This window comes from Erithacus rubecula (assembly GCF_903797595.1).
Source record: "Erithacus rubecula genome assembly, chromosome: Z".
Taxonomy (NCBI): domain Eukaryota; kingdom Metazoa; phylum Chordata; class Aves; order Passeriformes; family Muscicapidae; genus Erithacus; species Erithacus rubecula.
Genome location: NC_136661.1, coordinates 25,070,916 through 25,098,897, shown reverse-complemented (window position 1 = coordinate 25,098,897; position 27,982 = coordinate 25,070,916). Strand labels below are relative to the sequence as shown.

Genomic DNA, 27,982 nt, shown 5'->3' with positions numbered 1-27,982 from the left:
AAGAAGTCAAAGGAAAAGCATTGGTAAAATGTCTTTTATTGCAAAAGGAGTGAAATGAAGTCCCTCTTAACCCTCATGCCATGCTGTATGGGTTGGCCACTGCTAGTGATGTACAATGACATAAGGCAGCTATGGCTTGTGAGGCGACAATGGAAAGGGAAGGAAAAATATTATTTGGGGCAAAGGGGGTGATGTGGGGCAAGGCAGGCTCCTAAATGAGTCTCACATGCTCCATTCCTGGTCCTCCCACAGCCACAAATATCTATTCCACCCATTTCCTTGTTGTCAGTGCCATCATGGGGAGGGACAGTGGGGACAGTCAGAAGGACCTTCTGGAGAGCCCAAGGGACGCTGAGAACAGGCTCCTCTAGCTCATCCCCTACAAACAGTCGAAGTCTGTGTCCTCTGAGAGCAGCACAGACTAGCAAATCTCCAGACTCGGTGTTGATAAACCTTTTTTTGGGTGAATGTCTGTAGAAATAGGGCCACAACCCTAGAGATGTGTATGATCCCCACCCCTGTGGGCTAACACAACACTGGGGTTCACCTGGACATGGCCTTTTCTAGGCCAGCCCTAGGGCACAGCTAGTGTCTTTGCTGACAGGACCTAAAGGAGGGCAATCCTCAATCCAGTGGATTTTCTGCCACCATTGCAAACACAAGAGTGAGGTTACTGCCAGCTTCTCCTTTTAAAACATACATCAAAGCTGCAGGCTGCAAGCTTTAAATAAAACAACAATCCCAACCCTGATTTCAGTGAAGACTAGGGGAAGAAAAGCCCCAAATCTCCCTGAACCACCAGCCCCACCAACTTGGTACAGATGGACAGAGTTAAACTTCTTGTTGTTTTCTAAAATTTTATCTCAATCAAGGCAATTCATGTTACAGTTCATACCAATTAAGAATTAGAAAAGTGGTTAAAAACAGACTCACCAGCATTACAGTCTGACAGAGGACAGCATGTACAAACACAAGCATCCAGAAACCTGATACACAACAGTGTAAGCTTTAAAATTCAATCACATAAGCATCAAGTGTGAAAAGGCTGATTCCAACTCCCAAACCTTTTTTGGGGCTTTTTCTTGGCTGAGACAAGCTAAACCCAGCTTTGGCCAGTGACCCATGGTGTAAATCAGAGAAATATCCCTAGCAGCAGTTCTCATGGTATCTGTGCAGAGCTTCTGGTCTGCAAGGTCTGAGAGATCCTCAAGTCCTGCAGTGCTACAATGTAGTGTTAGAAATAGTGGTTTTGGCAAAAAGTTGGATGGAAAGGGCATCTAGAAGCCTGTGAGACAGCTTAAGGCAGCACTGCTGAGCCTATCCCCAACATTAACTCATAGTCCTCTCAGCAGCTTTACCTTCCTCCTTGCTGGACCATAAACAGCCATGTCCACTTGTGCCCTAATTACAGCATTTAAAAAAATAAGGGTATTTTATAATCTTACCCATTCATTGATAAAGTTAAATTAAAGAAAACTATAACTTTGTTAATAAAATCCTTTCTTTTTGAGGGGAGGGGAAAGAAGACAGTGTGTCTAATGGAGAATTTCCTCCATGTGCCTGAAACCACTGCAAGGAGATTGAAGGCACTCATCTGGCTGCTCCCATCATTTTAATAGTAGGAGGATACTAACAGGGATGCTGTGTTTCTCCTCACACAGCCTCATTCCTCATGAGTGATGCATATGATGAGTGGCATAGAACCAGGGGAAGAGAAGACAGTATCTCATGGTCATGCCAGGATCCTTCCCATGAAGCCCTGTGCCATGGATCCTAATTCTGCACTGACAGCTGAGCTATGCAACAACATCTCCTCCACCTAATTGATGCCTTAACTTTTCATATTTTCCAGATTCTGTACTGCATTAGTATATGACTAATATTCATATAAAGTGTTAGCAAGATTTCCTCACAGTTCAGTCAGACAAAACAATCCTTTTCCAGCCTGAGAATCAAGGACACTCGCAGCTTTGGGCCCAAAAACCACAGCAAACTGAGGAGAGCAATCTGTGAGGATGGGGCTTCATAACCTGAAGCTGTAATTGGACAATTAACCCCAGTACGTCAATGGACCGAAACATGTAAAAGTGTAAAAACTCATGACCCACTGTTCATCTCGGGTGGATCCATGGCCAGGATCTTATATTGCCCAAGGTATATCCTTTGAAGGCCTTTTAATAAATCCCTGCTTCATTCCTTTAACTCTACCCAGCCTTTGTTCTGGGCAGCCTCTTAGGGAATCATACGACTCCCACAGCAAGGGATGACAAATGTTTCATGAGCAGAGGTTGAAAGGGAAGAGCTGGAGCCTATCAAAGCATGGTCCTCATGCACTTCTTGTGGTGCAGAAGCTCCCACCACACTCAGCCTTTCTTCAAGGATGGCCAGACTCAACTCAAAGCCATCCTGCAAGCAAGGACCAATTCCTGACAGTGCCCTGATGAGTAAAACTGAGGTTCCAGGATTAATTCCTTGCCAGAGAGTGTCTGCAACTTGTAAGATCACCATTATTTGCCCTGGTGGCCAGGAAGAAACTTGAGTCCTTCAGAATTAAAAGCCTGAGGAACAAACAGGCATCAGGAAATGCTTGCACTCCAGGTGGGCAGGGACCTGCAAGACTTGTGCCAGACCCATGGCCAGCCCAGACACAATTCCAGGAGAAGCCCCACAGATGCTGAGCTGTCCTTGGCTAGCTGTAGCCTGGGCACGGTGCCCAACCCTTCCCAGCCATCACAATTCAATTCTGTAGAAGCTCATTAAAAATTCAGGGGCTGACACATGTTCCTAACTGGGGCAGTGCTGGGAATTCTTGCCTTAGGGAAGAAGGCTGCCAGACTTCAATCCTGTTTGCCCTGCCCCAGGTCTCTGCAAATGCACTTTCCTGTACAAAACCAAATGGAAAATCTGCCAAAGAGGCAGATGCTGGGGACTTGGGGTGCAGGATCACATCACCCCAGGTGCCCTCTAGAAGCCTCTTACAGCAATCCCATCTCCAGCAACACCAATGCTGCTTGAGAAGCTTCCTGGGAGCTTCCCAGGGAGAGAGGAATTGAGGAAAACCCTCAACAAAGTCATCACCTCTAACAGCGACCTGAGATGGGTATTAGCTTAACTTTGCGTAAGATGAGAACATTTCCGTGGGTGCAGTGAGAACAGCCGCTGGCACACACCCATCAGTTCGTTGAGCCGGTGTTTTCCACCCACAGGCAACCTGGCTATGGGCAAGCAGCACTGTCAATCCAGAGCACGTGCTGCTCTTGGGAACTGGCTGTTCCCAGGGAAGCGCCGCACGGACTGCCTGAGGACAGCTTTGCTCCAGGCAGCCCTTCTGCCAGCAACAAACCTCATCTGTCCTTAAAAACCATAAAGCGTGGTATCAGCAGGATAATCATGTAACCAAGCAGGGTCATAAATGCTTAAAAAATGGGATGTGCTGGTACAGGTGGCACTGCTCTAGGAAAGGCAATGTTGATGCCCCAGGCACAGCACACAGGCAAGAGCCTTGTAGAGGAAGTCAAATGGGTGAGCAGGTGGGATGCAGCTGTCCCAGCAGGAAATAAGCAACCCATTCAGTTAAAACACATGGACATCACTTGAGTGACCTGGCCTGCCTGCTACCCAGGAACGCAGGAGCATGGGGCAACTGTTAATTCAGCACCGTGCCAGGCAAAAGGGGGAAAAAATATGTGTGTGTATATATATATATAACTCTATTTTGCTTTATGCTCATAAAAATATCCATTTGAATATATCTGCTGTATTATAAAACTTAGGGCAGGCTGTGCAGGCAGCAGTCTTCCCACAGCACACACCCCCATACCCAGGGCCAGGTGCTCCCACAAGGCTAGGAATGCTCCCCACAGGCACTAAGGAACTTCCAACTCTTGTCTTTGAGAAGAGAAAAAGCATTGGGTTTACTACGCGTCTGCAGACAGACTGACAACTCCTTTCTGACCTACACAGATAAATTGCTGCCTACTGTAATTAAATCGGGCCTACCACCAGACCCAAATTTAAAAAACCAAGATCAATCCCTGCAAAAAAAAAAAAAAAAATTATCCCCAAGAACAGTGAAGTCTATTTAGTTCCCTTCCTCCACCCCAGTCTCAACTGAAATGTGCAATTAGAGTTACTATTTGTTAGAAAGTCCTAGGTAAGGCATGGTTATTCCAAAGCTGATGAAGAAGCCTGTTAGGAAACCCAGAGGAAATAGGCAACTTCGTCCAGGTCAACAGGATAGTCGGTGAGCAGCACTGGGGTCTTCTCAAACAGCTCCCCCTTGTAGCTGCGCCACTTGCCCGCTGGCAGGTAGACATCCCGCTCCTGCTTGCCCATCTCCAGCACAGGAGCCACCATGAGGGTGTCCCCAATGAGGAACTGGGAGTCGATCCGGTGAGTGGCCTCGTCGCGGGGCGAGATCCACCAGATGGGGCGGATGATGGGGTCGCCCGTGTCGGTGACCTCCCCGGCCAGCTCCAGCAGCAGCGGGGCCACCAGCGACTCGTGGAGCTCCATGAACTTCTGTGCAATCTCCACCACCTCCTTGTCGTAGAGCCAGGGCGGGATGGAGAACTGCATGGAGGGCATGAAGGCAGACAGCTCCAGCCAGCGCACGTACAGCTCCCGGTCAGGGATCTCCACTGCCCCATTGGTTTTATTGGGAAAAAAATTGCCCCCTATCATGTCAGCAGATATGAAGGGGTACCCCAGCATGCTGATGGTGAGGACGGTGGGGATGAGGGACTTGAGGCCGAGCTCGTAGCCCCAGACAGAGTCGCGGTCAATGATGCGGAAGAAGCAGGAGATGTTCTGTGACTGGTAGCCCACCCGCACCTCGGCCAGCTCGTAGAAGGGGATGGCCATCTCCGTGTAGCGCCGGGACCAGATGCTGGGGTCCGACAGTGGGCGGAAGGTGCTGAACTGCTTGGGCAGGTAGCTGGTCTCGCCCGCGTCAAACTTGAAGGACGAGATGCCGTACTTGTGCTGGAGCTGGCGCAGGTGGCTCTGGAACCAGTCGCGGGCTGCTGGGTTGGTGAAGTCCAGGATGGCCCCGATGCCGTTCCACCATTCCACCATGGCTGGCAGCCGCCCCGATGGCTCCTTGATGAACAGCTGACGCTCAATCCCCACGCCAAAATTGGAGGAATTGTAGTTTACAAAAGGATGAATCCATAGAGTGACCTTAAATCCATCTTCCCTCAGCTTTGCAAACATCTCTGTCACATTGGGGAACTTGACAGGGTCAAAGTCAAAGTCCCCATAGGCTTGGGTGTACATGTCATCAATCTCAATGTGGCTGCAGTTAAAATGGTATTTCTTGATCTTTTCAGCAAACCTCAAGAGTTTATCCTGGTCAATGTCATTCTTGTAGAGGGCCCACGTGGACCATATGGGGTATCGGAAGGCGTTCTCAGCAGGGATCTTGGAGGGCTTGTTGAAGTACCTGCGCACCATGTACTTGTGGATGGAGGTGACGTCGGAGCCCACGCAGACGCGGTAGCTGAGCTCGGGGAAGGGCTGCTGGCCCGGGGGGGGCTTGTAGGGCGAGTCCTTGTAGCGCGCCTGGAAGAAGAGGGAGCGCTCGGTGGCGTTGAAGCCCAGGTGGAAGGGCACGGAGTCGTTGATCTTGATGGCCGCCGCCTTGGAGGAGAGCCAGTAGCGCTCGAGGATGCCGCCAAAGCTGTCGCGGAAGGAGTAGACGTCGCTGGTCACGTAGGGCACGGGCTCCTGGTAGCCGGCCAGGCGGATGGGCCAGTGCTGGGTGCTCATCTCCGAGCCCCCGTACCAGTGGGCGTCCTCCCAGAACATGGTGTGCTCCACGGCCGGGCCGGCCGCCAGCTCCTCCCAGCGCACGCGGTAGCACATCACCGTGTCCTTGGGCTTCACCGTCTGGATGAAGAAGTTGAGCGGCCCCCGGCTGGAGCGCGAGCAGCTCAGGATCTCGCCCTCCTTGGAGCACGACTCCAGGTCCAGGCTGCCCGAGCGGAAGGCCAGCCGGAACACCACCTCCCCGTGCTGGTTGCGGATGACGAAGCCGTCCGCCCGCAGGTCCATCAGCTCCGTCTTGAGCCGCTCCGCCTTCCGCAGGGACACCGTGTAGTAGCACCAGGCCACCACGGCAGCAATGAACAGGATGAGGCCCAGCAAGATGGCGCCCAGCATGGGCCTCAGCTCCTTGGAGGGCTTCTGCTTCACCGGTGTGAAGCTCTCTGGCAGGAACGTGTACATGGTGCTGCGCTTTCTCTAGAGCTTTCTGCAGAGGAGTGGGAAGGAAATACGCCTGGACTTCTCAGGAGAAGACACTGGATTGCTAGGAGAGCTCCTACCTCCACTGTTTCCCAGAACACCCACCTCTGAAAAAGGAGATGATAAAAATAGTCAGAGAGAATCTCTGAATCAAGGGACAGCGTGCCATCCACTTGCTCCCCCCAGCCCCCTCTGCCCGTCTGTGACGTGCCAGGTGCTGTGTTCCAAATACCAGACACCATCTCCAATTACTCCAGGCAAGACAGCACATGCGGAGAACAGCCTGAGCCCTACACAGGGAACAACCCCAGGGCAACAAGGACCAAGTCATTGCCATATTTAATGTTTTTTGTTGTTGGGAAGACTTTCAGTGAGGCAGGAATGGAGACTGGGTGGCAATAGAAGGAGGCTGAACAGGAGCCAGATCAGCCCACTGACAACGTCTTTAAGAGACAGGGATAACTGGGAGCTATAAAAGACACCACGTAATGAATTCCATGCAGCCAATCCTCATTTTAATCACTCTGGCTCCCTGACAGATTTAATTCATCTGCAGCAACATCCTCTTCTTGTCCCAAGCATGTCCCAACTGCTCCACTTGGGTGATGCTTTGCAGTGAAGGTGAATAAATCCCTACTTCTCCACATCTTACAGAGACAAACAGGGCTGGGACACAGTGGCTCATGTCTGGGTTTTGGCGGGACATGTAGGGAGTGGAGAGAGTGGCACAGAATATCTGTCTCCTGCCGTGTGCTCAGAGCTTTGCAGCAGTTCTGGGTGGAAAAGAACTTCCAGCTTTTCTGGAAGAAAAGGTAACCTTGCAGGAAAGGTTAACCACTAACCACTTGTTTGAGCAGTGGGCCCAAAGGGCCCTTCCTCCATGAAGCAAGGCTGCAGGCTGTTTCAGCTCCATCCACTCTCCCCTGCGTGGCCCCGGGGAAGGGGGCTGTGCCAAGAGCTAATGGCTTTTCCTTGGCCACGGGCTGGCCGGCTCTGCCAAGCATAACGCCCGGGATCCAGGGGGGGAAAGTAAAGTAAGGACATAGGGGAGCGAGAAACAAACACAGCTGCAGGAGGAGTAGGGGAGGGAGAGGAGCTGCAAAGCCACAGACCAGCTGCCTGATATCTGCCTGGTGCCAGCAAACACAGCCACCTCCTTCCCAGGCTCTGGGGCTGTAAATCTCGTGGCTGTGAGCAAACCAGAGAGGAAAAACCTCTTCTCGGGCACAAATGAAACCAGTTGCAGAGACTCACCATAATGAGGTTGTTTTTTCTCTTAATAAAAATGAAGAAAAAGATCCAAAATGAATTACAGAACTGAAACCCTGCCACAGGTATGCCAATACAGAATAAGTATTTCTCTGTGCCTTAACAGATCTTTCCCCCCAAGAAAGGAAAAGTAAAGCAGAAAGAGGTCTTGAAAGCCACCTAAGCCTTGTTGCTCCACTATAGGGACACTATATGTAAACCCACAGCAGCATCTGTGCACAGGCTCAACAAAATATTCTGTGTTTATATTCATCCTGAAGCACATACTGGACAAGACCTTGCAGTTGGGGGAACTTTTTGTGTAGCCATACAGGTCATTGTAACCTTCCCCTGGGAGCCAGTAACTTTCTAGACAGCCAGCTGCTTTAAATGGGATTATAGAGGCATTAGGAAGTGATTAGTCTGAACAGGCGATAGGTTTAGTTAAATGACTTGTCCCACGGCCAACTCCCACAGAGCCCTCACTTGCCAGTGGGGAGCTTGGCACGGGATGGGGACAGCCCCAAGCACTCCAGAGTGTCACCCAGCACTGGATTCTGCCCCCAGGAGGGCAACAGGGCTCTCCCCAGTATTTGTGATGCAAGGCCAGCTGAGCCCAGCCAAAATTGAGCATTACAGATGGAGGAGGTGGTCGTGGGATGGGGCTGTGTTTAGGATAAACCTTCATCCCTGACTCAACTCTTCCTCAGCTTTAAGGTGAACCAGAAGCAGCACAGGGCTCTCCCAGGGATGGCAGGGGAGGAGGGGTTGCAGGGAGGGCCTTGGCCAACACCAGCACAAAGTGGCAGGGTGCTTCTGGAAATAGAGACAGTTATGTTGAGCCCAAACCACCCCTCACCCTCTCAACACTGGGTGGTTTTGGGATGCCAGAGAGGGAGGGCTGTGCAAATACCTGTCACTCCAGAGGCATGCCCGTGTCTCACTTGTGCCTTATCTGGAGACTGCAAAGCTCAAGGAGTAAAAAAGTAAAATGCACCCTCTGCCAGCAGGATTTGTAAATTTTTTGGGAAAATATTTTACAATTTCTTTACAAAAAAAGAGGTAACAGTGTTTCCTTTGCCAATTCTCATTCAGGGTTTTAAGACCAAGAAATATCTGATACTGCTGCTGTGGCTCCATCTAAAATTGACAGCAGCTCCCAGGGCTTCAGGGAGTTTCTGGATTTTCATATCCCTTTCAGAAAGCTGGTTTATTATTTATGAACTACTTCGAAGCTGCTCTATTTTTAGGCTGTTTCTTTCTTTCCCCCCCACGGGCTGGAGCTCCTGGCACACATGAGGAAGCCATCACTGCCCCTGCCAGTAGAGAAAAATGTGTTTTTTAAGAAAGGTTTTGCTGCCTCTTGAGTCCCTTGGACACCGATCTGCCTCAGAGGGATGTGCAAGCTGGGTGATTGAGCTGGTGAATTTAATCCTCTAACTGCTGTGGCTGTGCCAGGATCAAACCCTGTGGACCTGCTGATGGACATTGCCCACTTGGACACCATTTCAACAAAGATGCTGAGAATGGTGTTTGCAGGCATCACCCAGTACAGTGATGGGCCAAGGAGGTCTCCAAAAACAATTCTGGTCTGTGGCTTCTATTCTTTTGCCTTATTAACATGAGTGTATGTTCTCCAGTGGGAAGTTTGGCTGTTTCCCAGGTGACAGCTAAGGCTCCCAGGCTCCCCAGAGACACCTTCCACCTCTCACTCACAAGCTGCAGCCTGCAGAGGTGCCTGCTCATGCACTGCCTCTTTCAACTTTTTTTTTTTTTTTTTTTTTTGGTATGTAATGCTAACTTGTTATTTTGCTCCAAGATGACATTGTGGCGACCTTTAACTCCTCAAAAAAACAAACAAAAAAAAAAGAAAATGAGAAGGGAGAGTGTCAAAGTCAAACAGCATGTTTGGAGCTTGCTGTGCAGGAGCTTCCCAGCTGACCCAAAACAAAGCTTTTTCTCTGTGTTCTGTGGAAGCAGTGAGTTGCCTTGCCTCAACTCGAGATGAAAGCAAAACATCTGAACAGGACACACTTTACGGAGTAAAAATAAAAATCCATTTTTTGACCGCTTCTATTTTTACCAACACCACCGCTAACCACGGGCTGCGAGACCCACAGCACCACTAACCCCAGCCACTTTGCAAATTAGGACATTCATTTAAAGAGGGTCAATAACATACAACTGCTCTCTATTGCCCTGGCAGGGTCAGGTCTGAAGCGTGCTGGGGGCCAAGCTCCTGCCGGGGACACACACCCACTTCCCACGCCGGGATGCCAGGAAACCCTCCCTCTTCCACTGCAAGGTGCTGCTGCCTCCTCCCCAAACATCTTGGCAGGAGTCGAGCTCAGGAAACAGTACAGAAACACTGCAGATTTTACCAGGAGGCATCTCCAACCCCACACAAGAGCAGGGAATTAGGACAGCAAGTTAAGGGAGAAATTTCTTCTCTGCAAAAAAGCTGTGGGAGAAAAAAAGCCTCCACGTGCCCTGTCTGGAACTCCCTACAGGGAACCTGCCCTGACAAAGGGACTTTGCACACCTGAGACGGGGGCAAACAAACCATTTCTAGGGGTTTAATTTCCCTTGGAGGGGTCTGCAGCAGAGCACTGGAGGGCTTTTAGGAGTCAAATAGGGTGAAATCACTGCTCTCCCCACTTGGTGCTGATGGGAGCAGGTGGGACAGGTGGGGGCACCTTGGTGACAACACTAGTACAGGGCGCAGGGCTCCCCACACACCCTGATTCCACATGGATCACAGCCACTGATTCCCCCCCTAATCCGGTGGATTCCCCCAAATAATAAGGTGGATCACTCTGGAGCTCTGGGTTTATCCCTGCAACACTCAAACCACCTCAGGGGGCACAGACACCCAGCCCTTGAGCCAGCGCAGCAACTCTGGCTTTGCAGGGACAGCGAGGGGCGCACGGTGCCCCAGGGGACCGCCCACCTTCACTGTCCTTGCTGTGGCCAGAGCAGAGATGGACACACTGAGGGGCTCCTGGATATGCTGCGCTGGGGGTCTCTCTGCACCTCCCGCAATGTGACAGACCCTTGTCAGGGCTGCTGCAAATTCCCCACCGCACCCGGCTGTTGGACGCAGCCAGGCACCTCATCCCTCCGGGGCACGGCGCCCCAGCGCTTACCTGGCCATGGCTTCCTGGGGATCCCTGCCTGCCGCCTGACTCCACCACAGACGCCTTTTTAAGCACACAGAAAAGGAGCACTGCTACACCGCCGCGTCCCCGGCAGCTCCATCCTCTCCATCACGGGGCGCTCCGAGCCGCTCCGCGAGCAGCGGGTGCCCGCGGGCAGGAGGAGGGGACCGGCGCGTCACCGCCGTGTTTCCTCAGGCTCCGTGACGGATGTGTGAGCAGCCAACCCTCCGGCCGGGGTGTGCCAAGGCGAGCGGAGCCGGCCAGGAGGGGCGGCGCAGCTTCCACCAGCCCCGGCTCCCGGAGACCCGGGATCAGGGCTGGCATCCCACCTCCCTGCCAGGGCAGCGGGAAGCGAAGGCGCATCTCCTCCCGGCACTCGCAGGAGCGCCATAACCAGAAAGAAAAACGAAAAACAAAACAAAACCAACCCAAAATCTAATACACGGTTTGGGGTGGTTTTTGTTTTCTTCCCCAGGTCTTGTGATTTTAAGCAGAGTCATGATGCAGAAGAGTAGTGCGGCTGACTTATGTGAAAAGAAACAAGCTGCCACACTGCTGCTGGAAGGTTTGTAAGATAGGATTAAACAGCACTGGACACTCGGAGGATAAACCCCAAAGTCAATGTGGCCATGTGAATACAGAGCTCATCTGCAAAGTGCAAACAGGCTGCCAGCACCTCACTCCATTTGCAAGAGGAGGCAGGATATTTGAAGCTGTGGCATTAGCTCTGCCCAGCCTTAAATACTTTCACCTTTATTATAGAAATCGTGACTTTGCAGCTCAGTTTTGTCCTTTAAAGTTTTCAGTGCCAAGTGATGCTCCAAACCCATTTAGACACCTCATCCAGTGTTCGACCATGAATACAGATCAGCCAGAACCAATTCTGGCAGCAGACAACTTAATATTTAACACCCCTGACAATTCCTCTTTACAATATAATCTTTCTGTGTTCTTCACCCCCTAGTAATTACCAAGATGAAGTTTAACAAGCTGGGTTTTCACTTTAACCCTGCACACGGCTTTCGTCTCATGACTAAATCATGACCAGAGGCTTTTGCTTTTCCCTGCCTGGAGGCACATCAGGGAGCTTGAATTTATCTGAGCCACAAAGATTTGTGGAGACTTTAAAACAAAATGAGCCCTCCTGGTCCTCTTGTAGTAAAGTACATTGGGCATGAGGGATAGAAAGCTCCAGTGTTCTCCCTTTAAGGATATGTCTCTGTCCACCCTGGAGAAGTCCTACAGGTTCTGGGATAGCTGGAAGAAGGGAGCCTGGTTCTAAAATTGTGGTCCATGGGGTAACCCTGAGCCCAGCAATCAGCTCCTTGGAACCTGCAGGGCCATTAGATCTCATGCCCAACAGTGGCAAAAGCGGAACACCAAACACTGGAGCTATTAGCTTATTTCATTTACCACTTTTGCCATGTAAGATACACAGCTACAAAGATTTTGGTGTCTTTGCCACTGTCTGTTGGTTCCCCAGCCCAATTCCAGCTGGTACCAGAAATGTGCCATTGACCACCCCACCAGTCCAACAGCGTCTCCCCAAAGCGAGTGTCCATCTCACCACTCATCTCTGTCCTCCAAAACAAACCACCCCACAAGTGGGACCTAGTGCCTTGTTTTGTCACACAGATTCTTTATTCAAAGAGCTGAGTCAGCAGTTTGGAAGCACTCAGCATTTCTGATGCTGATGCATACTGAAACCTGAGCCCATCCCAACATCCAAGCGCTACAACACGATATGGGTGAGAAATGGAAACCTAAGTACATCCCTCTGGCACAGCCCTGACGATCTTCCAGCCATCAAGTCACCATGAAACTCCAGGCACTGGCAGCTCCAGAGAGCTGTGGATGGCTCATGATGCTGGGTTGTTGACCTAAGTCCTGGAATTTGCATCCATATCCAACAGTCACTAATGCTGGACAACTTTGGCACAAACGCAGTCACCAATTCCCTTAAGTGCCCCCTTGTAGCTCTTCCATGTGCAGATCCAGCTATGCAGACGTAACCTCACAAACTCCATTCTCCACTGGGCTGTAGGTGTCTGCTGTGCCAGGCATTTGCCCTTTGGACGTCATGAGTATCCCAAGGTGGTAAGAGGAAAAATGGGAAGAAACATTTCTGCTTTCTAACTCAGCTTTGGCTTCTCCTTGCCATAGCCAGTGATGGCGGAGCTGTCCCAAAACCCACTCCAAACCCAACCCAGCACAAAGAGCTGCGTATACCCGTCTGCAAAGTTTTCACTAACAAGAGGCAAAAGTTGAAGCTACACTTTGTAAGCGGTGCCGTGGACGTGTCTCCCGGCTGCGTTCATCTTCTCCGTGCGGCCAGACTCCCACCCATCAGAGAGCCCGGGCGGTCCCTGCACGGCGGGGTGCGGAGAGCTCGCACCCCAAGGTCCGGGCAAAGCTCAGCACCTCCACCCCGCTCCCCGCGGGCCTTCCCGAGCCATCGCCGAAGCTGCAGCCCAGGGTCTGCGGGAGCGGGACCCTCTCGCCGGCCTCCGCCCGCAGCCCCCGAGCCGGGCTGTGCCCCCGAGCCGGGCTGTGCCCCCCGCCCGAGCGCAGCCCGGTCCCGCTCGCTCACCGTCCCGCTCACTCACCGGCACCGCCGGGCCATGGCCGGTCCGCCGGCCCGGGGGCTCCGGGCGCGGGGCTGAGCGCGGTTCCGGGGTTGGGCGCTGCCCGCTCCGCCCCGGCTCCCGCCCCGGACCGGCCCCCGAACCGGCGCTCCCCGATGGGAGATGTAGTTCGGCCCGGGAGGGCAGCGCGGGGGCGCCCGGGCCGGACCTGCTGGGGGTGTCGGGGTGCGTGGGGATGGGGTACCCCGGGCTGGGAGGGATGGGCTTTGGCGCTGGCGGGGCTGTGCCGGGATGCTTTTGGGTCGGGATGGGATTTTCATGAGGTGCTTTGGTACTGGGATGTGCTTTTCATGGGATGATTTTGGGTTGGGCCAGGTTTTTCAATGGGGGGCTTTTTCGTCGGGACATGCTTTTCATGGTATGTTTTTAGTCTGGCATGGGGTTTCATGGGGTTTTCGGTGCTCCCAGGAGGACTGGGGTACTGCTTGGTGTGGACACAGCATGACAGGAACGTGGGTCCCCAGGCTGCTCTGTCCTGGAGCATCCCCACACTGCGAGGACCACAGTGCCGTGGATTTACCATCAGCAGCACACACGGAGGGGCCTGGGTGGTGTTGCCCCCTGGCACTGTGCTCTCAGATCATACTCAGACAAGGGCATTTCATGACTTCATTAATTATGTGCTGCTTTCAAAGTACCCCTCCTTATTTAGCCTGTGTCAGTGCTCAGTATTCCAGATGGATGGCAGCTCTTCCTGGATAACTTGCCAAAAGCAAGCATGTCCTCAGCAGTCCAGCATGAAGCCGACAAACACGGGTGTCAACGACTGCTTCTATTTTTGGCTGTGTTACTGTGCTCTGAGAGCTTTCCCTTGCATGCTCTCTTGGTCTCCAGCTTGTGCATGGTGTGAGGGCACCAACCTGCAAGGGCTGCTAAAGTGCCCACCAAATTAGCAGTCAATGAAGTTTCTCCACCCTTCCCAGAGTTTCCCAGATTGTGGGGAAGGGTCTGAGGGGAGCAATTGCCCAAACTGATTTTAATGAAAGAGCACCTTTGCCCTTCAGCAGTGCTGTGGGGCAAAGTGAGCCTCTGAGATAAACTAATGTACCCTGGCACTGCCATCTCAGTGAGCTGTTTCCAGTGGGCCTCCCTGCCAGCAAATACCACTCTCACTTGCATGGTCATTTCCCTAGAATTCTCATTACCAGACCCATGCCAGTCAAGGAAAATATTCCTGTTTCTCAGTGGAGGAGACCTTGAGAAGCTTCTTTCTGAGGGTCAGACATAGGGACATATATGGGGAATTCAGTTGTCCCTGTTTATCCTTCTTGTTGCTTGGTTTTATTTTCTGAACTCAGGAATTTAAAGCCAATCACATGTTTTCTGCTAAGTCTCATACCTAATTCTGGTCCACAGGGATTTGATGCAGTAGCAGAATGATGACTGTGCTGGTTCAATTGCATCTTTTCTGCCCTCTGCCTGGGGCTGAAAAAAGCTGCTTCAGCAACAAGGACATCCTAAAGGTAAACATGTGGGGATTAAAAGGTCCTGCCAGACCTGCGATGGGTGAAGGACAGGGCTGATTACTGCATAACAAAGCGTGGCCAGGGAATATGTTCTTGGTAAGTAGAGCACACAATGACAGCAGAAAATACAAGAGCAGCACAAAGAACACTGATATGGCCCCAAAATCTGGGAGGTGCTCAGCTGTATGCAGTTGGGGCTCAGGGATGCCAGCAGGATTTTAGGTGTTGTACAGTCCCAAGCATGGCTGGATGAGACCATGCATACAAAAAACTGTCCTGGGAGGCAATCTGGCTTTCTTAAGGATTTGTATAGTGGTCCCTGGGGACTATGGGGCACCAGGAGAGTATTCCCCAGGCAGCACTTACTACCGGGGGGTATTTATGCTGGAAGTCAGAACCCTCAGGATGTGCAGACATCCCTGGGACATGGATAGTCTGTCCAGGGAAGGAGATGGATTGCCATGGCAAAGCCACAAGCACATATACTGGGAGAGCATCCCTTTGGCACTGGGAGGAGGACACAAGATGCAAAGAGGGGATGAGCAGACCCACTGCCAGCATCATCAGGCCCTCGACCCCATGGAGATGTGCCCTCTGTGACACAGAAGGACTGCTGGCACCTTGCAGAACTCCCTGGACAACCAGTTCATCTCAAGCTGATCAGCAGTGGGGTTGATGGTTAATGATGTTCCTGTAAAGCTCCTGCATTGCCACCTCAATCAGCTGCTTGGGCTGACCTTGGCTCAATGAATTTTGTAACGGGGACATTGTTAATTCCTACAGATAGCAGGGAGTGGAAAGAGACACCCATCCCATGTGGCAGCATCTGCCTTCACAGCTGCCAGGACACACAGTGAAACTGATTACTAGTCAGGATCCAATGCTGGAAATGCAGCTGGATATCTCAGCATCAAGCCTCCCTTGGGGGTCATAGCAGGGCTGTGATCCTCTCCCCAAGCTCCCCACTCACCAAAAACATGGGACAAAGGATGGCATCACTGGCTCCCCTGCATCCAGGGTGTCCACAGACGTTTGAGTACTTTGCCTAGTGGGAGATGGGGTGAGTGCACTGAGACTGCCAGGAATGGGGCAAGCAGAGGGTGGGAAGGGAATGACAGGACTGCCAGCTGTCCTACAGCTGGCAAGGCCTGAGAGGGCTGGGTTATATGGAGCAGAAGGGTGCCCTGCTTGGTAACATGCACTATTTCTGTCCTGTGGTGATGTCCCTCTCCACGCCCTCTGCTTGCTCCCTCATAAAAATGCACATGCTAACGAGGCTGCAGGAGTTGAGCAGGTTTGCAGTGAGCTTTGCCTCAGTGCTGATGACCTTCTTAGCCTGTGGGGGGAAAACTGTGTTCCACAGACACCCTTTGAGTGGGGCCTCGACTCAGGGATTGCTCCTCCTGCAGGACCAATGCTGGGAGGGATTTTTCAGTGCTCAGAACTCTCCCCAGCCCTTCACAGGGTCCCCTGGCAAGGAAGACCCACCAGCTGGAACTGAGTCTGGGAAGTGTGTTACAGCAGCTCTCAGAGCAACTCCATCATCACCACGTCACACAGCAGCCTGGCATGAGCCTTGTCGCTGCCTCAGTTTCCCTTCTTCAGCAGAACCTGTGCCTGGTGCACTCTGAAACCAATCCCTGGACAGGGCTGACATGTTAGAGCTTCTGATGGTGACTACCAGTTCTGAGAGACCAAAGCCACTGCAGGATGCAGCTCAGGGGACAAGTCAGCAAGCAAATGCCATGGTGTGTCAAACACTTTCCTGATCAGGGAGCATGACACTGCCTCACTACAGAGATACAGCAAGGCATCCTCTGAGTCATTGTGCCACCCTCCTGCCTCTGCAGCTAGGTAGGTTTAGAAACCCCAAAGTTTCCTCCTCCTGCAGCATTTACCTGTGTTACAACCTTGTTCTATTTCCAAAGCTCCTGTGGAGCTCACTCTTGGGCAGTCTTTTTGACAGAGCACAGCAAGCAGTATGAGTTAGTGCAAGTGTTGCTGAGGATCCTGTGTTTTTTAGGAAAGAGGAACAAGCAGCCTGCTGGGACAGGTGTGGGCCAGTATGTGCAGCCCAGGCTGATGCTTATGTGATCAGTTGATGCCACAGAATGGGAGCAGTGGGATTTGGTGGCTGCTAGTCCCACAGCTCCTTGACTGCAATTCCTGCCTACACCCCTCTTGGACTGTACCATCCTCATTTTGTTGTGGCTCCCAGCTTCCTCCCCTCCTGCCAGCAACTACCTTAACAATGGTAGGAAATAGTTTCAGCTGGTCCTAGTTAAGATAATTTTATTTTTGGGAGGTGCAGAAGCAGTGATTGTGGCTTTTCAAGCCCCTTTCTCCTGCATTTCCTCAGAATTCCTACAGCAGTCCAGCTGCAGGCAGAGACCCCCACACCAGTGCAGTCAATGCCTGTGACACAGCCCCAGCACAACTGCCCTGGCCTGATGAGGTAGCCAGGGAAATTATTGCCTGCTCTGTCTCCCCTTTCTAATTAAAAGCTGGATTTGGGTAATCCTCTGTGCCTTGTTTGCTGTTCCATCCTGAGTAATGGTCTCTGCAATCAGAGTGAGCAATCCTCATCCATCCTGCAGGGACAGCTGGGTCATGCCAGAGTGGGAGCAGCATGAACTGGGTTTGATTTTTCCAGAGCTGAGGAGTTGAGCAGAGATGCCCCTGCAGGGATGGGGACAAGCCAAGCCCTGTTCTGGTCTGGCCTGTAACACAGTGACCACTCAGAGCCCTGCTGTGCTCTCTGCTCCAGCCCCTCTGCTGCTTCATTTTGGCAGATGCATGGGTCCAGACCCACAATCATCTTGGCAGGGGCCAGCCTGTGCCCCTGAAGGGCTGCAGAGCCCTGCCTGTTGCTGGAGAACCTGGAACACCTGAGTGTCTCTGCAAAAGTGAATTATGTGCCCTTAGAGGAGAAGAAAACAAGCTACCCTTGATTTTCACACCCTACTGGTCCCAGTTGTGCCAGATTTAGGCTCTCCATCAGCTCCATCCCCTCCAGGGAGTCAGTAAGAGGCTGGGAGGGGAAGGTGGACACTGGCCCAGCTCCCTGGCCTTGGAGCAACCCAGGGGACAGGTCTGTGGAGCACCACTGTGCAGAGGTGGAATCCAAGCCTCTCAGTTGTGGGGGTACTAATCCTGCATCAGATTTACTGCCAGCATGGCCTCCATGGCTGTCTTCTATACCTGATGGTCCACAGGTTTTCCAGTTGCTGGTACTGGACTTTAAAATCAGGGCTTGGCTCCTGTGCCAACAGCTTTGAGGGGCAGAACAGCTGCAAGGCTGGAAAAAAGGTTATTTCACCCACTGGTGTTGTACAGATGCAGCAGCTCTTTCTGCTTCTTGCAGACCAGATGCAGGGGCTGGATCCAGCCTGATGTGCTTCCTGCTGCCATGGGGACTCATGTTTCCCAAACACTGGTGGCCAGTCCTGGAATATTTACCTCTGCCATTCACACAGGCACTGTTTCAGGGACCAAGCAGGCCATGGAGTGAAGCTGCACCCCTGGTTCCAGTCTCTGTGACTGCTGGGGGCTCAGAGAAGTTGGTGCAGTCCACACTGCCTTGCCCTTGTTTGCTCCAATGAAAGAAAAGTCTGTCAGGCTGGTTTTCATATGTATGCTTTTTAATATCATTAATTCCGTTACACTACACACAACCAGTAACAATGATAAATACTGCAATGGAAATGTTAAAAAAAAATATTATACATGTTTTCCATGTTTTTGAAAAAAAAACTCCCACATTTTAAAATAAATTAATGCATAAAACTGATGGTAGAAAAGAGAAAACCCAAAACAAACCATAACACAACTGATCTGTTTAAGGCAATACTCTACACAGACAGGAACAAAAATACAACAGTGTGCTACATGATCTGAATGGCAAAAAAAGAAAACCCATACAAGATGCAGATTGATGCTTTGGGAGTGAAAAATTCCCAAAACCAGATAAAAAAAACAATGGCCAAGTTAAGTGCAGCATTAATACACTCTGCATGTCAAATGATTAGCAGGTTCCTAACAAGGACTAAGGTCAAGCTACAACAAATTTATCTTCCTAATTAAAAGGTTATTCAGGTCAAACCCTACATTTAACTCTATTTGCGTTTGGCTGTTTCAGCTATATTTCACTATATGCAAGGACAGCCAGAAATTCATCTCCTGCTCTTGAGAGTAACACAAAGGTTGGGAGGTCTCCCATCCTGAAATATATTTCCATTAAATAAATCCAAAAAAGATCTTGCTTTTGGTGACCCTGAAATGCCTCCCACCACACAGGGAATGGAGACCCAGAAGGCATTTGCTTAGGTTGATTTTTTTTCCATGCTGAGGACAAAAAATGGAAGTGCAGATTTGATCTGGATTTGGAGGAGTGCTACTTCTCTGTCTGCCAGAAGTGCCCATCTGGAGCCTGCTGAAAGTATTTTGCCAGCATGGACGAAACCCATTCTGTATGCAGGCTCTGGCTACAGCCATGACATTTGCTATTAAGGTTGGTGCAGAGCTCCACACCTGCCTGGACAGCCAATGATCCCCAATTATTAATGCAGCCCAGAACTTGGCCACTGGAAGATGGACAATAATTGTAATGCCAAAAAAATCCCTCTCTCCCTCAAAAAAGAAAAGAAAAGGGACAGTAGCCACTTTCTGCCAACTTCCTTGGGTGGATCCCCATCAAGTGCCACCCATTCAAGATCGGCAGTGCCAGATCTCACCAGCATCGACCCAGTACATTCCCAGTAAGGTGCATGTCTGCAAGGTGCTGCTGGGGGCAAAGAAACTTCCTGGGACATGGTCAGAGCCTCCTGTACTGCCCTGCTAGAGTGTGTGGGAAGGAAGCCATGAAACACAAGGAAAGAAACCCAACTGGAATTACTAGACTCGTGAAGGCCAATGACTGTCCAGGTTGCCTTGGGTTTGGGTGGGAAAGGGGGATGCAGAACTGGGCTGAGAATCGCTTTGGTGCAACTGCCTCTGATGCTCATCACTAGTGCATGGGGCAGGGGAAGAAAGGCGACAGCTGCTTTGATAAAAGGGGTGTGGAAGGAGGACGTGTGTGCAATATAACAAGGCTTGCAATTCTAGGACTAACCACTGGACACGGATACCAAAGATTACTTGTGACAACTAGCTATCCTTCTACTGTGGTTGCTATCCTTCCCTCATTTCCTGGTGTGATTCTTCTTCAGTTTGGGAAGCCATGGCTGTTTGGCATGATGGCCAGCACTGACCCTCCCACCCCAGTCCTTGCCCAGCTCATGGGGTGATTCTGCTACAGGTTGGACAACGAGGTCTGGAAATCATGTCAGGCACAGACTGGCTCTGCACGCCAGCCAGCACCTGCCTTCAGACCCTTCAGAAATCTATTTAATAGCATCTCATCTCCCTTATTAAACTGAATGTTCAAAAACCTCTGTGGAAGGAGTAAAAAGGGTTTAAAAAGTGCAAAAAGGGGAGGGGGAAAACCCAACTTTCCAAATTGTCTCCACTGCAAAGATTTCATCCTCCACCGGAGTCTTTTCTCCTGGCAGAACTACAGCCCCACCAGTGTCACACAGCACCCTGCCCTAGAGCAGCAAGAACAGAGCCAACAGGCTCCCCTCTAAGGCCTCTGCTGCAGGATTCCAGCCCATACCAGAAGCATGTGGGCTGGCAGGTCTGGGACCTGGTCTGCAGACCTGGATCCACAGCACTGAGGCCAGGAGGGTGAATCAAGCATCCGGCTTGGTAGGCTGAATCTCACCAGGTTTTGCACAAACTTGGTGAATCCTCAGCCCCACAGCCTTCATGTGGGTGAAGAGAATCCCAGCCTCCTGTCTGGTTCTCACCCCATCATATTCAATGACCTACAGCTGGCCTGGCTTTTACTTGGGGCTTGTCTTAGTAGAGAGGCAGCCACAAATTGAGCACAGCTGCTACCACAGCTCCTCCATGCAAAGAAACTAAACAAACACATCTCTGAACTGGGGGTGGATATGAAGGTCTATCATGAAGAGTCCTTGCCCAACTTTTTCAGCTCTTTCCATGCATCTGTATTACATCTCTCAACAAACTGTCTCCCCCAAATCACGGAGGCTTGAGGAACGTGGGTACCAAATGGAGTTGCAGCTTATTTAGGTTGCAAAAGCAAAAAGGCAGTGCTTCCCAGGGAGCTCACGTGGGACAGCTGCATGGTCAGCTAGGGTAGAAATGCTGCTCTGGGAGGGCAAATATCTCAGCAGCTATGGGACTTAGCATGGCCTTTCAGTAGCCTTTCCTTTTCCTGATGCCTACTGCACTGCTTTCCAGTGACAGTCTGAGATGGTCAGACTTAGTTTGTACCTTCCAACCCTTAATCCTATCCCACCACCTGTATCACCATTTGATATTATGGAAATACCTCCACAGGCCAAGCACTATCAGTCAGGTGGTGGCATCAGTCATGGCAACTTCCAGAAGAAAATCCATCTTTTGCTGGAGCAGTTTTTTAAAGAAAGCAAAAGGCTCAAAGACACCACCAGTGGCAAATGGGTCTTTAGAACAATGGGAAAAGCTGCTTTGCACAGGCACCAGGGAAAGCTGCAACCTGTCCTGCTGGTGTCTGTGCTCTCTGTGACACTGTTTGCTGCATGCCTGTGTGGGCCACGGGGCTGTGCCTTGCCTGATCTCAGTCCTAGCCTCTGCCTCCCCTGCAAGCTGTCAAAGATGCACTCAGGCAGCATCCAGCTGCTGTCATCCTGGGACTGCCAGCAATGTCCACTGGGGCAAAGGAAGGGACGTAGCGGTGACTTTTGGGAAGCAATGCAGCAGCTCAGATGCATAATACAGGGAGTTAAAATATAGACCACAACCCCTATGAGAAATCTCCTGTAGATAATCCTAGGCCATAAAATCTCCCTTTATGCTAAGTTCCTGGCTCTTTTGGTTCAGGTCTTGTGTGGTTCTGTAACAAAGATGGGTTTGTCTGATGAGGTGTGGTTTGGAGCAATCCCTCTTACAGCTGAGCCTTGAAGGAAGAGACCAGTATGCCCAGAAGTGAAAAGCAGCTCAAAATGAAGACCTTTCCATGCCTTCCCAGCTAGTCCTGCAGTGTTGATCCTCTATGCAGATGTTGCTTTTGAACATGCTGCCCAAGCTTGCTGAGCCAAGCAGCAGCCAGGTACCAAAGCCTATGGCTTCTAGGTAAGGGTGGCAATACCCCAGGTGAGTTTGAGGTGAGGAGCCCAGGCAGAACCACCCTTCTAAAAGCTAAGATGATCATATGGTTGCTAAAAGCAAGAGCATGAAACTGCCATAGGAATATCTCAAAAATGAGCTTTTCAGTCCTCTGGTCCCTTTCATCACTACTTGCCATCCCAAGCTGCACTCCTAAATTCCTTAATTCTGCTATCAGTGGATGGTGTGGTTGGTACACCAAATCTTTGTACAAATCTTTGTTCCCTCTGGGACCAGGCAAATGCAGAAGCCAGTTGTGCAAGAGTCAGCTGCCAAGTAACTGGATAACATATCCTTGACAAACATCTTTCTCCAAAGATGTTTAACCTCTGTACTAGCCTCCACCCCACTGCATTCTGTCATGTGTGAAGAACACCAGAAGATGGTAAACAGAACAAAAGCAGAGTAGTACTTTGAAAATAGGAATTAAATTTCTATAGCATGGTATTTACATCCTGCTTGCAGAACTGTCCTATCAGTGGTGCCTCTCACACTTGGCAGTATTCATGCAGGATGGTGGTAGCACTTTGGGAAGGCATGTTTCTCCCATGTGCTCCAGAAGGAAATGGACACCAAGAAGCGATATGACTTGCCTGAGATTAGAGCAAATACCAACAGCAGCAAGGACTCCAGATCTCATTTCTGTGCTCTAACAGTCCTGCAGACCTGCCAGGGCTGTATTTGGCTGCAGTGCCAGCTCAGGGACAAGATGTTTCTGGTGTGTGTACCTGAAAGCAAGCTTTGCTCCCTTCTGGCATCAGGGAGATGCACTGAGACAGATCAACTCGGACAACTGGGATCTGCCCTAGGACAAGACAGCACTTGGCAATCTTTCCAGTTACTGCTTGTTTTCTTTTTCCTGTTTTCCATCTGTTGCCCAGCTGGATCCTTCCTTTCTTCAAAAGCATCTTCATGTTTCTGTTGAGTCACACACACGGTGCTGCATTTTTCAAGCCTCCTGCATTCTCCTGCACAGCCTGCAGGCCAGCCCAGGATCAGACAGTGCATGGAAAGGAAAGGATTCTGCTCAGGATTGTAGACCTGTGTGTCAGCCAGTGAACTGCTGAATGCAGTGGGTGCCTCCTTTTGGGACAAGAGATGGTGGAACATACCAGAAGGAGCTGAATCCATCTTGTCTGTGGGAAAGCTTTCCTGAAGTCCCTTTCAAAGTCCATGCAGCAGGAATGGAACACCTGCTTTTGCAGTTGCAAGGCATCTGCAGGCAGGACAGCCAGAAGAGCACAGCAGATCCAATGACCAAGCACACATGTTAGGGACAGACATGTGGCAAGGTCAGATATCACCCACTGGCTCTTCCAAAGGTTGACTTCAAGATGCCTGGTAAGATATCAAACAAGCCTTCAGTATGGCTATCAGTCTCCTTTCAGGTGAAGTTTACTTGCAAACACCAGAACAGCAGACATGACCACGCTATCTACAGACCTTCCTCAAGACTAGGAGGATGTTCCTCCTCCCAACAGATGGAAATGTGGAGTTTGCAGACAAGAGAGATGGAACAGAGTGCTGTGACCCCAGAGTTCAAATATAGCTTACATTAAAGGATACTAGATAGTATTTTATCCTGATAAAAGGAAAGGATTTGCTGAAACTCTCATAATTTGGTGACTGATATTACATAAAATCATAACAAAAACCCAGTCTGGCTTTAGGAGGCATCAAATGCAAATTCCATTGAGGAGGCACCAGCATCAATATCCTTACATCCTGTTTGCATGGTAATTTAGGTAGACAGCGACAAGCAGCATTTCATATTCCATGGTGTTCCTCCCCTTCGTTTTCATACAACTTAGGATTGAAAACATGGCCTGAGAGGGCCATCTTGTTTGGTGCAAGGACTGGAGGAAGGAACAGATTTCTTTCTTGCCTGCCATCTAGATTTAGGAGGGCGCCCAGAAGCTCTATAGATTTTGTAGAAATGCTGTGACAGAGAGTTTGTGCTCTTGCCTTCTGCCTTCTTCTGGTCATGGTGGAACAGATTGATCTAAGGAGAGCAGTGCCAGGATAGACATCTATCTCCACACCTTCCCAGGAAATCACCACAGCATAACCTCCAACAAGAGCTGCTTGAGCAGAGAGGTTGGATCTGATGATCCCACTGTGGCCCCTTCCAGCCTTACCCATTCTGTGACTCTGAGGGCACATGGAAAACCTGCTGGCTTAAGCAAAGATCTGAACAAGAGACCAGAGAGGGAGAACCAGCCTCATCTGTGGTTGATACATACCAATGGGCAGTCATCAATATTCCACAATGAGCCAACATACATGCTGTATGGTCATAATCTGCTGAAGGGGCTGCAGTTCAGAAGGGTTAGTGTTCAGTTTTCTATGACAGCTGCATGTGCATTGCCTTAAGCCACTCAACCTTTCTGACAACATCCCTACACAGGTAACTACTTTTCCCCACCCTTTCAACATTATTCCCCTAATAAAATATATGAACACAAAGCATAGAGAGGAGAAGCCAAAAAATTGCCATTTTATGGTCCTGTACTGACATGCCAAACCAACTATTTCTGCAACCAACTCCTGTGTACAGGCAAAAACACTTGAGTTGTGCTTCAGTTTGTATTTGGAGGAAGCACAGGGTGGAACATCTGAGTTCATTTCCCTTCCTCCCTAATGGGTTGTGCTAGAAGCAGATGCACATCACAAAATGCAAAGGGCTGAAGGCAGTTGCAGGGCTGGGGAATGTCTCAGGGCACATGGCAGGCAAAACCAGCAAGAGGGGCAATAAAAGGACTTGGTCATGGTGTCATGGGACAGTACATGTCATAGAATCACTCAGATTGGAAAAGACCTTTAAGATCATAGAATCCAACTGTTAATCCAGCACTGCCAAGTCTACTATGTGAAGTCTATCCCTTGAGGAGAGATGCTAACCTTGAGAGATAACAGTGACAGCAAGCCTCATTCTATTCTAGACTGAATAGGACAGTACTTGGTTATAGCTGGACTCAGTGATATTAAGGGTGTTTTTGAACTTAGATGATGGCAGGATTCTATGATGGCAGCATGATGGAGACGTGGGATTGTGCAGCCCTCAGGGGCTGGCCCAGGTGAAGAGTTGTTGCTTTAGCAAGCACTCCGAAATGTTCTGAGCTCCTGAGCAAGGGCTGTGGGAAAGGCTGAGCATGTGCAGCCTGGCTGGAAGGCACAGAGACTGACCCAGGAGGAAAAATGCAATGAAGACATTCCACGACACCAGTGCTGAACTGCAAAGTCCCTCTCCAGAAGAGCGAAGATTTTAAGAGCCTTGATCATGTCCTATAGGATCATATTGACCAAAGAATTTCTATTAGGTTTTAACTACAATCCCCAATAAAAAAGACTCCTTAATGAATGTTTTTCCCTTTTATCTTTCTCTCTACTCTCTACTTCGCCCACATCCAGACAATTTGATAATCGCAACCTGAGTTGTATTTTGGAAACATTGCCCCTCAGCACAACTAGGTGGTGAGAAAAGAAGATGAATTCACTTGAGAAACACAATCCCTTTAGGAGCTGGCCAATTAACCATCACTTCTAGAGAGGATGGTTAATAGAAGAGGCAGGGATGCTCAGTAAACAGTACCATTCAAGCCCTCTTTCTATGGCCTGGAACTAGGGTGGCAGCATGTTTTAGGCAGAGGGAACAAGCATAGCTTTAAAAGCTGTCAATACCATCAAGGAAATAAGCTCATGAATCTCGTGTGCCTACTCTTCCACTCACACTGTGGCTGGTATCAGGCTTGGCACTGCAGAGAGTAAATCCCCGGGATGCTAAAAAAATTCTCTTCTAATTATAAGTAGGACTTCTTAAAGGCTCAGTTCACTTCACATAGATTTCAGATCAGGGGGATCTATCTGTTGTGGTGCAACTCAGGCTCTGCTTTGTGACTCAGGAATTCTGATGGGAAGCTCAGAACTCCTCTCCTTTTTTCCCTTCCCCAGCTACAGAGCAGGTGATGATCCAAAGCAGATGGTTCTTTCCCCTGAAAACACAAGAATTGTGCCTGTGGCAAAAGATTTCAACACCAAGAAAAATGCCAGCCCATCCCTTGCATATGCTGAAGCTAGTGAGAGGACATGCTTCCTAATTCCAGAAGTGGTTCTGCATTCAAAACAATCTTCTGGTGAACTGGGAGCTCAGGCCAGCAACCTAATGTAACAGGTTTCCTAACTTTTCCAGCACCAAATAAAACACAACTGCTCCTGACCTGGGACCAAGTCTGGCTCACAAGTGGATAGACAGGGAGTGAACAGTAGTTTCTGCTCATGGGCATCTTTCAGCTGCAGCTGTTCATAACTCTGCTGCTGCTGCTGAAAATTCCTCTCAAATCTGACTCACTGTCACAAATCTGCCACACTGATGACTTCAGCATTAACGAGCCTCTCCCACAGGCACCCAGAGACACAATGTCAAGACAACATCAAGAGTTAAGCACTGTTAAAATGTGCTTTCTTCAACTAGCTTTTCCAGCATTGTTATTCAGGCTGTACATCTCTAGTCCTGACTCTTGCAGGATTAATTTCTTCTCATTTGAACAAAGTTTAAGGTTTTTGGAAAGAGATGGGTCGGACAGGGATTAAATACAGGCTGAAGTCAGAATACGTGACTGAACTGAAGCCACAAGTATGGTTGGTGTTCCTGGGCACTGAGCAAATCCTTGAAGTGCATGAGTGGATTGCAGATCGAATCTGATGTGTTTGGTGGCAATTTAATGTGGTGCTAAGGGCAGATTGCACTGGCTACGTGACACAACAGCTCTAGCTAGTACTGACTCACAGTGAAATGTCAGCTACTTGTCCCTTTTGCAAGTGAATGAATTGTGTGGTGCTAGTCCTGGCTAGCCTTGCCATAAGAAAGGATGCCCTGGTCTGTCCCCATTCCTGTGCCCCAGTTGTAATATAATTTTGGTTATGCAAATGAAACAGGTTTAGTGAATGAATTAAGAACTGACTTCCTCTCATTGGTAAAACACTTTGATACCTCCAACTTGCCCTAATCTTGCGGATGGATTGGTTTCAGTGGGCAGGATTACCTGAAGACCCATCTGACCTCTCCCATTCTGGAAAAAGACACTTTACAAAATATCCCCAGTGCCTAAACAAACCAAGGAGGTATCTCTGGACCCCTCTGCATTCACTCTTTAGACCAGTCAGTTCTGCCAGGCACTGCCTGGCACTTTGAGCAACTTCTCTTTTGTTTTACCATAGTTTAAAATAAGTTATCAACCAATCATAAAATGAATTTTTTGGTTTCTCCTGGCTCCATGAACACAAAGAGGTGCACGTCCTACCATAGGAGGAAGCAATGGCTGTTAAGTTTTACAGTTATAGTGGAAAGCACTGATCACAGCCTGCCGGCCTCACTACTGGATGTGACAGGCGGTGGAGGAGGTGGCTTGGCAACACATGCAGGTGGGGTTGACCGATTTGGGGGGGATTAGGTCGAGGTCCTCGTCATCTGGGATCTCATCTAACCGGTACCCATCCTTTAGCAGCTGGATGTTCAAGTCTTGGTTGATCTGCTACAGACAAAGAGACAAACAGTCAAACACTTGAGACTTCTTACTTCTAGTGGTCAGAAGATAAAGGAGGTACCCTATTCTGTATTTCCCCATCATTAACAGCTACCCCACTAATTTTTGACCTCAGGTGAGGGGAGGGTACTAGCCTCTTTAGAATAAGAATATCTAGAGTGAGATATGCTATTTTGTTCCGGAATAGTTTTTCCCTGAGGACAAGCCCTCAGTTCAAGTAATATAATATTTACTGACAGATGGGCAGTCCCCCCTCTCAGTCTGGGGCACACTATAGCAGCTAAAAGATTGTAAAGTTTGGCTCTGTGATCTCAGATTCAAGTGCTGTCTAACTGGATCTATATAAACAACACTTCGTCAGGGCATGGAAACAGCTCAGATCACCTGATATGGTCACTGCTCTTGGCTGTTTCCCAGGGTGTCAGAGGTATTTTATGCAAGAAGAGATACAAGGGGAGAGAGTT

General features: G+C 49.9%; 2 protein-coding genes across 8 annotated transcripts in view; both read right to left on the bottom strand.

Annotated features, from left to right (window-relative positions):
• Positions 1-20: 20 nt before the first annotated feature.
• Positions 21-13,365, bottom strand: LOC306814147 (myogenesis-regulating glycosidase-like). Of its 2 annotated transcripts, none has more exons than XM_079329919.1 (2): positions 13,259-13,365; positions 21-6,353 (listed from the first exon to the last, which is right to left on the bottom strand). In XM_079329919.1, exon 2 carries the CDS (start codon positions 6,226-6,228, stop codon positions 4,192-4,194), a length of 2,037 nt encoding a protein of 678 aa, XP_079186045.1. In that variant the 5' UTR covers positions 6,229-6,353; positions 13,259-13,365; the 3' UTR covers positions 21-4,191. The 2 variants fall into 2 exon arrangements, with proteins under 2 accessions (XP_079186045.1, XP_079186046.1); XM_079329920.1 differs by lacking the exon at positions 13,259-13,365 and adding an exon at positions 10,641-11,045.
• A 5,021-nt stretch (positions 13,366-18,386) lies between these two features.
• The window catches only part of FAM219A (family with sequence similarity 219 member A), a 93,488-nt gene continuing 83,892 nt past the window's right edge, over positions 18,387-27,982 (bottom strand). For 4 of the 6 annotated variants that reach the window (XM_079329945.1, XM_079329943.1, XM_079329946.1 and 1 more), the window contains exon 6: positions 18,387-27,506. In XM_079329945.1, coding sequence (XP_079186071.1) covers positions 27,348-27,506 — 159 coding nt within the window. In that variant the 3' untranslated portion in view covers positions 18,387-27,347. The remainder of the gene's footprint in view (positions 27,507-27,982) is intronic. The other 2 variants (XM_079329944.1, XM_079329947.1) reach the window with 1 other exon arrangement.